This window comes from Trichomycterus rosablanca, chromosome 1 (assembly GCF_030014385.1).
Source record: "Trichomycterus rosablanca isolate fTriRos1 chromosome 1, fTriRos1.hap1, whole genome shotgun sequence".
NCBI classification, from domain to species: domain Eukaryota; kingdom Metazoa; phylum Chordata; class Actinopteri; order Siluriformes; family Trichomycteridae; genus Trichomycterus; species Trichomycterus rosablanca.
The window spans coordinates 39,752,453-39,767,455 of record NC_085988.1 but is presented as its reverse complement, the minus strand read 5'-3'; the positions used below and the strand labels follow the sequence as shown (position 1 = coordinate 39,767,455).

General features: G+C 43.1%; 1 protein-coding gene and 1 pseudogene across 5 annotated transcripts in view; both read left to right on the top strand.

Annotated features, from left to right (window-relative positions):
* The window catches only part of si:ch211-272n13.3 (ankyrin repeat domain-containing protein 26), a 44,681-nt gene extending 29,869 nt beyond the window's left edge, over positions 1-14,812 (top strand). For 2 of the 5 annotated variants that reach the window (XM_062992809.1, XM_062992807.1), the window contains 7 exons: positions 26-52; positions 854-931; positions 2,201-2,335; positions 2,450-2,562; positions 3,558-3,702; positions 4,264-4,554; positions 5,023-6,025. In XM_062992809.1, the coding sequence (XP_062848879.1) occupies positions 26-52; positions 854-931; positions 2,201-2,335; positions 2,450-2,562; positions 3,558-3,702; positions 4,264-4,554; positions 5,023-6,021 (1,788 nt within the window). In that variant the 3' untranslated portion in view covers positions 6,022-6,025. Of the gene's footprint in view, positions 1-25; positions 53-853; positions 932-2,200; positions 2,336-2,449; positions 2,563-3,557; positions 3,703-4,263; positions 4,555-5,022; positions 6,026-10,254; positions 10,491-11,268; positions 11,522-11,801; positions 11,863-13,353; positions 13,400-13,655 lie in introns of those variants that run through there. The other 3 variants (XM_062992810.1, XM_062992811.1, XM_062992808.1) reach the window with 3 other exon arrangements.
* Positions 6,276-9,693, top strand: LOC134311182 (uncharacterized; annotated as a pseudogene).
* Positions 14,813-15,003: the final 191 nt, after the last annotated feature.

Below are 15,003 nucleotides of genomic sequence, written 5' to 3'. Positions count from 1 at the left end.
GATAATCTTAGTTCTCTTTTTACAGCTATCAGATTCATCACCAGATGGATTGGTTGGTATCATATATATATATATATAACTGTATTGTTAGCATCTTCTCGCGATTAATTCTCATTAACCAAGAAATATTTACTGGTTGTCCATATTCAACTCTAGTCAAAATTCAAACCATTAATTATTATTATTTTGTTTCTGTACTCCATATGTACAATTATGACTCTCGGACATTTCACATATTTGACACAACTTTTAATGCATACTGATTATTTTCATATTCCAGCACCATTCTCTAACCTTGCCTCTGTTTTTTTTTTTTATTACTCTATTACACAGGGCTAGTTGGACTAACTAAACAGACTTTGTGCTTATTTAGGTTGTCTTGTATAAAATTGTATAAAACAAATTTCCTAAAAGTAGAAAACAATGTAGAATGTAGTGTGACATTGCAAAAATTGAGAGAATCAATAAGATGTAAATACTTTGTATGGCATTGTATCACTTATCCTACCTTGATGCATTGGATTTTCAAATTTATTACAAAAAGCCCTCTGGGCAATACAGTTAATTGATCTCATTAAAATAATTTGTTGGTTTGTTTATGGACATTTTCTGTTCTTGGTGGTGGTTTTTAAAGAGTGATTGAATATAGTGATTTTACCTGCTTTATTCAATTGAGCTTGCTGTTAAATAAACTCTACTACTTCTGTGTTTTTTTGGTTTCTGGGGTCTAACATCCTTAATTTGTTGCTTTGTTTTGAAATAGTTGCATGCATAGTGTTTTCATACATTTCAAATATTATTTTTAAATATGAAGCTTACATGCTTTTTCCTAAACCTTTTTACATATTTACAGATTCGGCATCAGTTAGAAGATTTGGTGACAAATCTGCAAAGCAGTAAGATGGGTCTGCAGGATCAGCTCAGTCATGAGGTGGGACCTTCTACCTGTTTGGTTTATGAAGTACATGAACTTTTATTTCCATTTAGCTAAACAAAAATGGGGGAAATAATAACTGAAATAATAAGTGGCCAAAATCACCAAATGAAAATCCACAGCCAGAAGCACAGAGGAGATAGCCCAGACAGAGGAAAAAAAAGGACATTCGGAAAAGGCAGGTGGTCATGCGTTCACCCCACAGGGGCTTTAGTAACAAAACCCACATTGAAATGCATAACCACTAAGAAAAGTCAGAAAAGATTAATAAAAAGGAAAATATGAAAGCTAAGTTCACTCTAGCTACCCAATCCACCAGCCAGTGGCAAACCAAAGCTCTTTAAAAACATAGAGTGAACTCATGCATGCATAAGATGCATGCCCGCTGCATAAGATGAATGCTGCTGGTCTTTTCACGAAAAAGATGAAAAGAATATTAGTATAAAAGCCAGCGGCAAAAGAGCTGGGCACGGTCCAGCCCTGTGTGCCGGCCTCACAGAGCATGCAGGTTACTGACACACACAACAACAAGTCAGTGGCAAGGTGGCCAACAAAGCCAGTATTTGAAACATTCTCATAGCTGCAGTAAGTTAACGCTTAATGAGGCACAGAGACTGTCAATTAAGAAACAAACACTGTCAGTCATCTGCACCTTCATGCCCCCTGCTGGCTCACTGTAACCTGACAAGTTGGCATGATACTGTAGTCCATGCCCTGTGCCAACCTACATAGCAGGTAGGCATGATGATAATTGAGGCAGGCTTTGAGACAATGCTGTTATCATTGCATGCATTTCTGCTATAAAATAAATTTTAAATGTCCCAAATGTAAGCAACATTTTAAAATCACACCAAGATAGTTTTAGATCAATGGAGGCTGAGTTGATGCTCTAAAAAAATGATTAAGAATAGCAGTGTAATAAAGTATAATAAATGTGGACACCCTTCATTTTGAGTTTAGGTGTTTTAGCCACACCCATTGCTAACAGGTGTATAAAATCAATTATATATAAAATAAATTACATGCTTCCAACTTTCCCATTTCCAACAAATTCATAAATGTGACACCATTATAAAAACAATGTGGCATTATAAAACAAACAAACCAACAAAAACATGCTTCCAACTTTGTGACAACAGATTGGAGAAGGCACTTTTAAGGCTTTGTATTAATGGCCAAGGTAATGGACTTGTTTGCTAATGGCAATGTTATTAATGTATGCACTGTTAAAACACTACATTTTATTGAAATTGGTTGACTTATTAGATGCAGAAGCAGAATGTGCTAACCAACAATGCCCAGGACTCACAGGCCTTGTGGGAAGATGAGCTAAAGAGTCGCTCACGGATCAGCCTTCGGCTAGCTGAACTGGAAAAAGAGAAAGGGGAGTTTAACAACCAGGTCATTATAACAACTCAGCACACTTCTCTAATGCATTTTATCTTAGTCCTTAGTGGCTTTTGAATTGTGGTAGAATAATACAATAAACTTTTTATTAACTTTTTATGGTAACAGATAGAGCTTCAGAAGAAGAAAGCCAAGAAGATAGCTGAGCAGAAAAGGGCTGTAGATGCTCGGTTGGACCAGGAAATACAGAGAAACACTGAGCTTCAGAAAGAAACCTACAGGTGAAACATTAAGCCTTTCAAATTTTAAACATTACATCCCTTTCCTGCAGCACTGAGAGATCAGGCTTTATTTACCTATTTGTGTGCAGCAAATTATATGCTGGACGTTGTGCTGTTTTGGTAGATTTTGACTCTTCTGTCTGCATGTCGCAGCAAAAATCAAAATTAGGTCTTTAACAGTTTAGTTTTGGCAAGCCTTTCCAGACTGAAACATAACATTATGTTCTAGGTTGATAGGATATTTTGGGTCTCACTACAGTTGCAGAGTTGTAATTTGAGTTATTGTAGGCTTTCTGATCTGTCTCCTATTAAAAATAAATAATGTTTTATTAATACTGTGGAGTGATGAATCACGCTTCTCTATCTGGTAGTCTGATGGATGAGTCTGGGTTCAGCGAATGCCTGGAGAATGTGACCTTGTCTGACTGCATTGAGATTGCAAGCCAGTGATAGCTCAGTGGTTAAGGTACTGGACTAGTAAACAGAAGGTTGCCGGTTCAAGCCCCACCACCACCAAGTTGCCACTGTTGGGTCCCTGAGCAAGGCCCTTAACCCTCAATTGCTCATTGTGTTCCGCTCATTGTGTTCCGCTCATTGTGTAAGTCACTTTGGATAAAAGCGTCTGCTAAATGCTGAAAATTTAAATGTAAAAATGCAAGCCAGGCCGTTCTGTTCAACATCATTGCCTGACCTCACAAATGCACTCCACGCACTCCAAAATCTTGTAGAAAGTCTTCCCAGAAGAATGGAAGCTGTTTCAGCTGCGAGGTGGAGGGGGGCAACTTTTTATTAATGCTTATGAATTTTGAATGGGATCTCATAAAAGCTCTTGTAGGTGTAATACTTTTGTCTGTATAGTGTATATATGACAAATTAAGGTATTTTTCTTCATTTTTCATTAATAGGAAAGGTGATAAACTTTTTGAGTGTGTTTCAGGCATTAAATTCCAAATTTGTTGGATAGATAAAAGCGTGTGTGTGTGTGTGTGTGTTAGGTTGCGGACTTTGGTGAAAACTGCTAAGAAAAAGCTACGGGAGAAGGATGGAGGAGAGTTGGATTCTTCTGTTGGCAGCCCCAGGAGAGAGCCGTCACTTAGACATAGTGAGACAGAGGAAGCAGTTAGCAGGATGAAAATAAAGGTATGGTTTCACATGCACACATTTTTTGTTCTTATACTGTAGTACATGTGGACATTGTTTATAGCAGTTTATTTACATAATTATTAATGCAATGTCTGTTGATATGTGACAAAGGGTGCAATATAATATGACCAATTAGAAATGGAAATGCCTTTAAACACTGTTCTGGCTCAGTGAGACGACAAAAAAGCTGGAACGAATTGTCTAAAACACGAAAACGTGGTCTTACATGCAACTGAATCCTTATATGTCTAGTTTTGACCAGTAAAAATCTAACACATTGTAAAAGAAACCAGTACATTTTAATACAATCAACATCCCATATAAAATTCTCCTTCCTGCTGTTACGGTGCTCAGAGACACTTATTAAATTTTTCCAGTAAAAAGGGTTAGAATTTTCCATTTGTAGTAAATAAAAAAGACAATATATAGTTTACGGAGGTATTTATATGTTTGCTGCAAGTTTATCACATATTTTGTGCCAGGCACAATCAATGCAAATCTCATAAATCAAGATGGATTGGGTCCTGTTTTTATTCTACATTTCCCACCTCTTCCAAGGTGGATGGTCTTCATGTGCAGCTGGAGCGTGAGGTGTTGCGATGCTCCCACCTAGAGAAGGTAAACAGGGAGCTGAAAGAGCAGCTTGGTTCCTTGAAGAGCTTCAGTCGCAGTCAAGAACGTCTGGAACGTAGCAAACAGCAGCTGGAGGAGGAAGTAGTAGACCTGCGCAGGCGGTTGGAGGGAGGAGTCATGGACTACAGTCAGGCCGAGCAATTCCGTCGGCAGACTGAGGAGAGGGCCAGACAGGAGATCCAGCATAAACTGGATGAAGTCAACCTTTTCCTGCAGGTACCAGCAAGGCTACAGTATTATGCAGAACCTTGTAATAATAACTTTGGTAAAGCATGTATAAAATATTCTATATATACATTTACCCAAATACGGTGTACACGAAGATCTAACTAAATCAGCATCACTGCTATGGTGATAATAATAATAATACATTTTATTTGTTGGCGCCTTTCATGACACTCAAGGTCACCTTGGTCACCTTTTGATGGCACATAATACCACATTATACAGTATACAATACAGCATTATATAAGGGAACATTTGTTTAAGGCATCACTTTGTATCTACTGTTTTTTTGAGTCCTCTGGTTTTTAGTAAGTGCCCGCTGTTGCATTTTATATGATAGATGACATTTAAATGCTGCCTTTCAAATAGTACTTCTTTATTTTATAAAACGTGTTAAAGATGCTGGTGAGAAAAATGTTAATTTACACTAAAAGTATTATTGATGCTTAGAACATGTAGATATATTTAGGGCTACGATACGATAAAGCTGGAAGAATGGAGAGACGTCAAATGGTACAGGATGAGATCCGAGTAGAAGTGGAGGAAAATCGGCGGATCAAGATGGTGGCTATGTACCAACAAGGCGCCTGGACAAGGTGGGAACACGCCGAAAAGCGGAAAATTACCTGGCCAGAGCTCTGGAGACTGGAGCCCCAGCACCTCAAGTTTCTCATCCTAGCCGTGTATGACGTTCTTCCAAGCCCAACCAATTTGCAGCGCTGGGGCATGGCAGACACCGCGGCATGCCAGTTATGTGAGAGGAGAGCCACGCTAGAGCATATCCTCAGTTGCTGCCCGAAGGCCTTGGGGGAAGGGCGTTATCGCTGGCGACATGACCAGGTCCTTAGGGCTCTGGCAGATACGCTCAGCATAGCAATCTCCAACTGCAGATACCAGCCCCCCCGAAAGAAGCTCATTACCTTCGTCAGAGCTGGAGAGCAGGCACAACATCAGCCAGGTTCCTCTGGAGGGCTTCTCACCACAGCACGAGACTGGGAACTCCAAGTCGACCTGGGGAAACAGCTTAAGTTCCCAGAGCACATCTTGGCCACTGCACTCCGCCCAGACGTGGTGTTGACATCGGAGTCAACAAAGCAAGTGGTCCTGGTGGAGCTGACTGTTCCCTGGGAAGACAGAGTTGAGGAGGCCAATGAACGTAAGAGGGCCAAATACTCTGAGTTAGTGGCTGAGTGTCGGAGCAAAGGCTGGAAAGCCCGATGCGAACCAGTCGAGGTGGGGTGCAGGGGTTTTGCTGGCCAGTCTCTACCCCACACCTTGAAGCTCCTTGGAGTTAAGGGTCAGCTGTGCAGAAAAGCCATTAGGAACATCATAGAGGCTGCGGAGAAAGCCTCAAGATGGCTATGGATCCGGAGGGGGGACCCTTGGAGTAGCAGGCCACTTGGACACAAGTTGGGGGCTGATCACCCCCGGCTGGGTCGCCCGAGCGAGGGTGTTTGATGATCAAAGACCCGAAACACCCAAGGACCTCGGGTTCATCACTGATGATGTGTCCAAGTAGCACCTAGTGGTGTATTCAAGAACTGACGTATCTGGCCTTGCCAGTGACCATCGGGAAAGACCGGATGACGACCATGAATAGAATGGTGACGACTGGAGAGACAGTTGGCAGCGCGGGAAGACGGCAACCGGGGCAGCAAGGGCTAGCACCCCGAACTGCAGTTCCTGTGAAGGAGCACCCAAAGTAAGCTACGATGAACCCTTCTGAATCATACCCCCAGGGATTCCCGAGAGGGGGGGAGGATGAGAATCCCAATCGGACTGATTTACCAGCATTGACCCTAGCAAATGGACAATCGACAAAGAGCACAGTCTGCATCTGCGGCAAGGTGTGCAAAAACCCGACAGGTCTCAAAATCCATCAGACCAAGATGGCCTGCCTGAAGGGAGGACAAGTGAGGCGACGCTCAGGGGCAGTGGCTAGCACTACAGATAAAGTGCCGGTCACAAACCCTGGTCAGACGGAGGAGGAGCCGGGCCCGGAACTACCCCACAGTGTCCGGAACCTCCAAGCTGCATCAGTCCCCCCGCAGGGTGGAAAACCAGAACATCACCGGGTTAAGTGGCCTGCCGCAAACAACAAGGAGTGGCTTCACCTGGATATGGACTTAGACAAGATCCTGGAGACTGTGAAGGGCGATGTGGACCATAAACTCCAGGCTATGTGCACCTTGATAACATCAATCGGTGCAGAGCGGTTTGGGGTGACAGAAAGGCCCGCAAGCAGGCAAACATCGAGACCCAACCGACGGGAGTTTAAGATCAGCCATCTGAGACAAGAACTGAAGATTTTGAAACGTCAGTTCAGGGCAGCAAACGAGGAGGAGAGAGGTGCCTTGTCCGAACTCAGGCAGATCTTGAGGAGCAAGCTAATCACACTTGGGCGAGCTGAATGGCACAGGAGGAAGGGGAAGGAGAGGGCTAAGAAGCGCAAGGCATTCATCACCAACCCATTCAGCTTCACTAAGCGTCTACTGGGGCAGAAGAACAGTGGCACCCTGAAGTGTTCGGTAGAGGATATTAACCACCACCTTAAAACCACCTTCAGCGATCCTTTAAGGGAGCAAGATCTAGGCCCATGTGAGGCCCTGGTAAAGCCACCAGTGCCCGTGGTGCAGTTTAACACCGCAGAGCCTACCCTGAAAGAGGTCAAAGACGCAGTGATGGCTGCAAGATCAAGCTCCTCTCCAGGCCCTAGTGGGGTCCCATACAGAGTCTACAAGCAGTGTCCCAAGCTGCTTGTGCGACTCTGGAAGATCTTAAAGGTGATCTGGCGTAGGAAGAAGGTCGCCGCCCAGTGGCGGGCTGCAGAGGGAGTCTGGATCCCAAAGGAAGAGGACGCGAGTAAAATCGACCAATTCCGCATCATCTCGCTGCTCTGCATCGAAGGGAAGATCTTCTTTAAGATAGTGTCCCAACGGCTGACTGACTTCCTCTTGAAGAACGGTTATATTGACACCTCAGTGCAGAAGGGTGGAGTCCCTGGTGTTCCAGGATGCCTAGAGCACACGGGTGTGGTCTCGCAGCTCATCCGGGAGGCAAAGGCAAGCAGAGGGGATTTGGCAACACTCTGGCTGGACCTAACGAACGCCTATGGATCCATCCCCCACAAACTCGTGGAAACAGCGTTGACAAGACATCATGTGCCAGTAGCTATCACTAACCTCATCCTGGACTATTATAACAACTTCCAGTTGAGGGTAACATCAGGATCATCAACATCTGCCTGGCAACGCCTGGAGAAGGGTATTATTACAGGCTGCACCATTTCGGTGCCACTCTTCTCCTTGGCTATGAACATGATTGTGAAGTCTGCTGAGGTGGAGTGCAGAGGCCCTCTGTTAAAATCTGGAACGCGGCAGCCCCCAATAAGAGCATTTATGGACGATCTCACAGTCACCACAACCTCTGTGCCCGGTTGTAGATGGCTACTCCAGGGGCTTGAGCGGCTCATCTCGTGGGCAAGGATGAGCTTCAAGCCCGCCAAGTCCAGGTTTTTGGTCTTGAAGAAAGGCAAGGTGGTCGATCGGTTTCGCTTTGCCATAGGAGAGACAGCAATTCCATCAGTGACTGACAAACCTGTGAAGAGCCTGGGCAAGGTCTTTAACAGCTCATTTGAGGGACTCCGGTGCACTCCAGCAAACTAAGGCTGACCTGACTGCATGGCTTGCAGCTATAGACAAGTCGGGGCTGCCAGGGAAATTCAAAACCTGGATTTACCAACATGGAGTCCTGCCAAGACTCCTTTGGCCTTTGCTTGTCTATGAGGTGCCCATAACAATGGTGGAGACGTTGGAAAGAACCATCAGCCAGTTTCTTCGCAGGTGGATGGGGCTTCCCCGATCCCTTAGCAGCATCGCGTTGTATGGCCATTCCACAATGCTGCAGCTTCCAATCAGCGGCTTGTCAGAGGAGTTTATGGTCACACGTTCCAGGGAGCTGATGATGTACAGGGACTCCGCTGACAAAAAAGTCGCCACCGCAGGAATCCAAGTGAAAACGGGGAGGAAGTGGAAGGCCCACGAAGCCATTGACAGAGCTGAGGCACGGCTGCAGCACAACATCTTGGTGGGTAACACAGCAGTGGGTCAGGCTGGGCTTGGTAGCTTCTCTAAACCTCGCTACGATAAAGCTGGAAGAATGGAGAGACGTCAAATGGTACAGGATGAGATCCGAGTAGAAGTGGAGGAAAATCGGCGGATCAAGATGGTGGCTATGTACCAACAAGGCGCCTGGACAAGGTGGGAACACGCCGAAAAGCGGAAAATTACCTGGCCAGAGCTCTGGAGACTGGAGCCCCAGCACCTCAAGTTTCTCATCCTAGCCGTGTATGACGTTCTTCCAAGCCCAACCAATTTGCAGCGCTGGGGCATGGCAGACACCGCGGCATGCCAGTTATGTGAGAGGAGAGCCACGCTAGAGCATATCCTTAGTTGCTGCCCGAAGGCCTTGGGGGAAGGGCGTTATCGCTGGCGACATGACCAGGTCCTTAGGGCTCTGGCAGATACGCTCAGCATAGCAATCTCCAACTGCAGATACCAGCCCCCCCGAAAGAAGCTCATTACCTTCGTCAGAGCTGGAGAGCAGGCACAACATCAGCCAGGTTCCTCTGGAGGGCTTCTCACCACAGCACGAGACTGGGAACTCCAAGTCGACCTGGGGAAACAGCTTAAGTTCCCAGAGCACATCTTGGCCACTGCACTCCGCCCAGATGTGGTGTTGACATCGGAGTCAACAAAGCAAGTGGTCCTGGTGGAGCTGACTGTTCCCTGGGAAGACAGAGTTGAGGAGGCCAATGAACGTAAGAGGGCCAAATACTCTGAGTTAGTGGCTGAGTGTCGGAGCAAAGGCTTGAAAGCCCGATGCGAACCAGTCGAGGTGGGGTGCAGGGGTTTTGCTGGCCAGTCTCTACCCCGCACCTTGAAGCTCCTTGGAGTTAAGGGTCAGCTGTGCAGAAAAGCCATTAGGAACATCATAGAGGCTGCGGAGAAAGCCTCAAGATGGCTATGGATCCGGAGGGGGGACCCTTGGAGTAGCAGGCCACTTGGACACAAGTTGGGGGCTGATCACCCCCGGCTGGGTCGCCCGAGCGAGGGTGTTTGATGATCAAAGACCCGAAACACCCAAGGACCTCGGGTTCATCACTGATGATGTGTCCAAGTAGCACCTAGTGGTGTATTCAAGAACAGGGCATGATTGCCAGTAGACATATTCCAAGAATACTACTATAATGGAATGTTACTGGATGTGTTTGTGGTGTATGAGATAAGAAATGCCGTCAATTGCATTGTATGACCTTCAAAACCCAGTTCTAGCTGGTTTAGACCAGTTCCTATGTTCTAGCTAAGAAATCTCTGTTAATGGTGGAATCTTTCACTGTCCTACAAGGTCATCGACGGGAGTATATAAGGGGGATTATTTTTTTCTGTGTGATTGCATTCAGAGGGTCTCTATGTGAGACTCTGTCCGTGTGATCCTTGGACTCTTTTCTACTCATAATCTAGTCTCTGAAGTATTTCATTAAGGGTTTTTCCACCACAGTGCTCTTCCATAAACAATGAAGTTCCTTCTTAATGGTGTCCACCACAATATCATGATTCCTCGTGATATGGAACTGAGTATTAGCACATATCTATAATCAAGGCTTATAAATGTCTCGTCATGTATTGCCAGACACAGGCGGCATCACAAGAGGCTCTGGAGCAGATGAAGACTGTTAACGAGGCAAGGCAGAAAGCTGAGCTGGAGAAGCGCATTAACGAGTTGGAGGCCGAGCTGAGTCGAGCCCGCAGCATTCAGCAGGACAGCCTGCTACAGTCAGATTCCAGCCGCACTGAACTCGAGCGTTACAGACAGCTCTACAATGATGAGCTCAGGCACCGGAAAAGTCTAGCTTCCAAGCTTGAGAGGTGAGTTCCACACAGCTACAACAAATTTAGAGGTGAAGTATTAGCAGACACCCCGAAGTCAGCTATAACTTGGACCTAAAACTATTACTATAAACATTAATGGTAATCTATGTATTAGCAGTGAATTGGCATAATGTTGCAGCTTGTAGTGTTGGTAGTAGTTTTTTAACCTCTCAAGATCATTGCAGTGGGTACACTGGTGACTCTGAATTGCTTCTTGGAGTTGCATGCCCATATATGGTGCCCGGCTAAGCATGGACGGCACTTTCAGTATGTGTTCCACCTTATGCTCACGTTAGGTTTTTGTTTACTAAAGATGAATACCTGACTCAGTAGTGCTTTTTAGAAGTGAGTGGCTCTGTCCACACAACCACTTACTCAAACCTAGAGGGAAACTGTAAGCACCTTTCGGGAGGCACACATTCAGTGATTTCTGGCTTTGCCCTACACAGGCTGAGATCTCTCCAGATTCCCTAGCTCTTTTTACAGTATTATGAGGAAATAATTTGCAATCCTGTATTGGAAAATGTTCTTTCCAGCCATTTCCCTTTTGAGGCTGTATTGCTGTTGCCTCTCCAGTGCACCTGTTATCACTTTCATTTGCACCAAAGCAATCGCATATGCTTCCTAACTGAACAGATTGAAAATTAGGATCATCATAATGCCGTAAGGATTGTTTTAAAATAGCAGTGTAGCACACTGAATCTCCATCGACTTGTTCTTACCCTCATTTCTCCACATGCATCTTTGTCACATCACATACTTTTGATGTTCACAGGGCTAATGAGCGACTAGCCGAGACCAACGCTAAGTTGTTAGGTGAGAGACACCGCAGTACATCTCTCCTCAGCAGCAGCATGTTGAACGGCTCTTTGGGAGGACCGGCGCTAGATGGATCTGCTTCTCTTGGACCTATGGGTGTATATGGGGCATCTCTGGGGCCCCTCAATAATCGTCTGCTCCTGGGAGCCTCTTTACTTGGTCCTACAAGAGAACCACAAACTGAGCGAGTGGAGGACTTTCTAGCCAAGGTAAGCTGGAGCAGGATGAAGTTAGTGGTCAGTAGGTGTGGGTGTTGTTTTTGGAACATTTTAGTACAATTAACCAGTTCCTAAAAAATGTTTGCTCAATCTTTATTAATAAGACATGTCTGCTATACAGCAAGAAAACCTTCCACTTCTTTTAACATCAGTTATACTCTGTTCTTTTACTTTTTAATCATTTCCCCTTTGTTCTGTCACTTTATCATTTATCAAGTTTCCTTCAGAGGGATTGTGCAAACATAACCTCTTCTGTTTCTCACTCCTTCAGCTCCTAACTCAAAAGTCTGTCTCTCACCTCTCCTCTCTTCAGCCTGATTCATAAGCAGGTGTGTAGCTGGGCATAATCATAAGAAAAGCATGAGCTTCTGTATATGAAGGTACCGATAGGATTAGAGTTAAAGTTCTTCTCATCAGACTGTAAAACTTAGAAGTGTAATGATACACATATTTATTTAATACTTTTTAATATGGGGCTGTAATACTGGAAGTTCTGCAACTAACAGTGGGCTTGCTTGTCTGGTCCTATGATTTTTAGATGCAGAGGGCATGAAAGGCATTGGTGAGATTTGTTTGTTCTTTCAGTGGATAGTAGTCTTTGGATAGTAGTCTTATTACTCACTTTTACACTTTCACACTTCATGAGGCCGCACCTCAAGCTCTTATTTTTTGGTATGCAGGTTTTCCTACTCATGCTTATGACAGCAGTTTAAAGCCACTGTTAAGAAAAATTTAAATAGTAGATTTACAGAGTAAAGAAGGAAGTCTTAAAGGTACAAGCATAAAGTCGTGACATTTTGAGGATAATGTTGGCTAATTGTAGGAGGCTGCCAGTTTAGAGAAGCATGGACAAAAGGGTGCATCTTAGCTCCTACCCGATGGTTTGTCTAAATAATCACAGTTTCTTGCAAAGCAGATTCAACTCTTATACCAACAGCAATTTGGTTCTACTGTGCTAGGATGACACTTTTGTTACAAGTTTTCCAAATTCTCAACTTTCCTTATTTTAACGTGATGAGGTTGCTCTCTTTCTTGTGCACACCCTTTGGTCATATTATTGCTCAGGTGGAAATGGCAAACTGTTTAAATTACTTGGTTCTGTTTAAGTTGATTGGTTTGTAAAAAACCTGCATCTGTTTCATTTATTTCAGAATAATACTAACTAGTGCACACCCATGTAGCACCAGCTTAAACATTTTTTTATGTCCAGTTTAAAAAAAAAAAAAAAAAATGTGCTAAGGATTTGATTTGTAACTTTAGCATCATGGTAAGCAGCAGCCATGAACTAACCTTGAACAAATCTCCGATGTTTGGTTTGAATGAAATACTTTTTTTTACTCTGTATCATGGTGCAAAAATGTTTATATAAGAGTTAATACATAACAAAAGAATTGTGTATTGTCACACCTCTAAAAGTGCTGTACAAAAGTCAAACTCTCCTTTTAAATCTCATTTGGGCAATGTTTGTAAAATGATCTGACTTTTGTACTGAATAACTGAAGATCTTAATTATTAAATATTCCTAACATGCCCTGTATAAGGATTCATGCTTTAAATATTTCAATTTTATAGTCATCAGCTATGCTTATTTTTGCACATATTTTGTATTTAAAATTCTAAGCATAGACATTGCTTCAGAAAATCGTCTTTTGGTCATTTTTCTTGAATATTTTAGCACTATTTAAACATTTAAGGTTTATTCTCAGTGCCTGTGAATGCAAACAATAATATCCTTTACTCTTAAACTCTGAGCCATAGCAAGAAAAGGCTGTTGATGAAGGATGTAGTTGCTGTACTGATTTGTTTGCCTCAACTCCATGTAGATGCAGTCTAAACTGGAAAGAAACATCTCAAAGGAGCTGGAGTGTGGTAAGTGCCTTTCTTGATGAACTCTAAACTAATTCTTTTCAACATGGTGCATGGTGTCACCTTACACTGATGCATGATGGTCTCAGCTCAGTGCAGGGGCAGTACAAGTGGCAAGAGAGTGGTTATAGGGGAATTGGCAGTAGTTATATTGGGTGAAAATTGGGGAGTTCAGGAAAAAATGAAGCAAAGATTTTGCTTGACCAAACTTTCAATAAGCTTACAGTTTTGACATCCGTGCTCTGTCTCATTCTCTTAGCCACAGTTGAGCTGGAGGGCGTCTCAGCCCGGGTGTCTCCAGTAGGTTCTGCTAGCGGCTCCCAGAAGAGTCTAAACTTGAATGGGGAGCAGCAGGACTTGGTTAGCAGAGCCACTCAGCAGTACCTGGAGGTTCTCAAGAAGAATTACATGGTCTGAAATAAAGGCAGGAATGAGCCAGTACAATTCTGTAGCTCTGTAGCACATTCCCTTAGACTGAATTTTTTTTTGAGATGCTGATGCTATTAGGGATTCTGATGTATTAATGTGTTTCTGTGCAAAGACAATCAGTATTAGCAGTTCTGTACAAATGGTTTAAATTATAGAAACGTTTATAAACTGTTATGAATTCTTCCTGAAGGCTCTTAGCTTTAAACTGTGTAAATTCTGAGTGGAGGTATTGGCAACAACATTGGTAATAACATCTCACTACAAGAACAGCCTCTGCTTCCCCAGAGGGCTTAAGATGAAGCTGGCTGTTACTTACTATCAGACTTAAGAATAATAATAAATCCAGAAAAAACTATGAGAATGATGAGAAGCAGGTCAGAGGACAAAAGGAGAAACGGTCTAAGATGCAGCTTCAGGAAGAATTTGGTATTCCACTACCACCAAAAAGGCCAAATCTTAAACACTATCAAATTTTTTTTTTTTTTTGACAATGCACTTTGTACCATATATACTCAGGCATAAAAATTGGTTTAATAAAATAGCTGTGAAAGCCTTGGTTAGGTACTTACATACGTGCAGCAAAAAACCCTTTTTGCTGCTGTAAATCCATAACTGCTTAATGATATTTTTAATACATGCTGATGTGAATTTATATGTGGATTATTCTAAAATCTGTTAACACACAGTGGTATTTTTAATGTTTACCATTGTGACTTTAAATGTCAAAGATGTTGATTCATTTTGTTAAAGAAACTGTAAATATTGGATGTTGTACTATATTTTTGCCAGGTTATGATGGTACAGTTTAAGGTGTGGTGCAATATATTTGTACAATTATGTCATTAATGTTTAAGAATCATATTTTAGCAATGTGTATATTTTAGTACTTCTTTTGTTCTGTCCATATCTGACTTAATGTTTTCATTTTGTAAATGTAAGAAGAGCATTCTCTCTGCAATCGCAAGTAAAGTTTGGTGTTCCACAAGGCTCAGTTGTAGCTCCACTACTTTTTCACTGAATACATGCTTTAATTAAGTACTTATTTGTAAATATTAGCATCCACAGTTAGATGTAATGACACAATCTTACTTTTTAGCCAGTCCAGATCAAAACACAATTTAAATAAAAGTGGGTTCAGTTCTACCTGGAAACACTGGGAACAGGGCAGGAATACCATA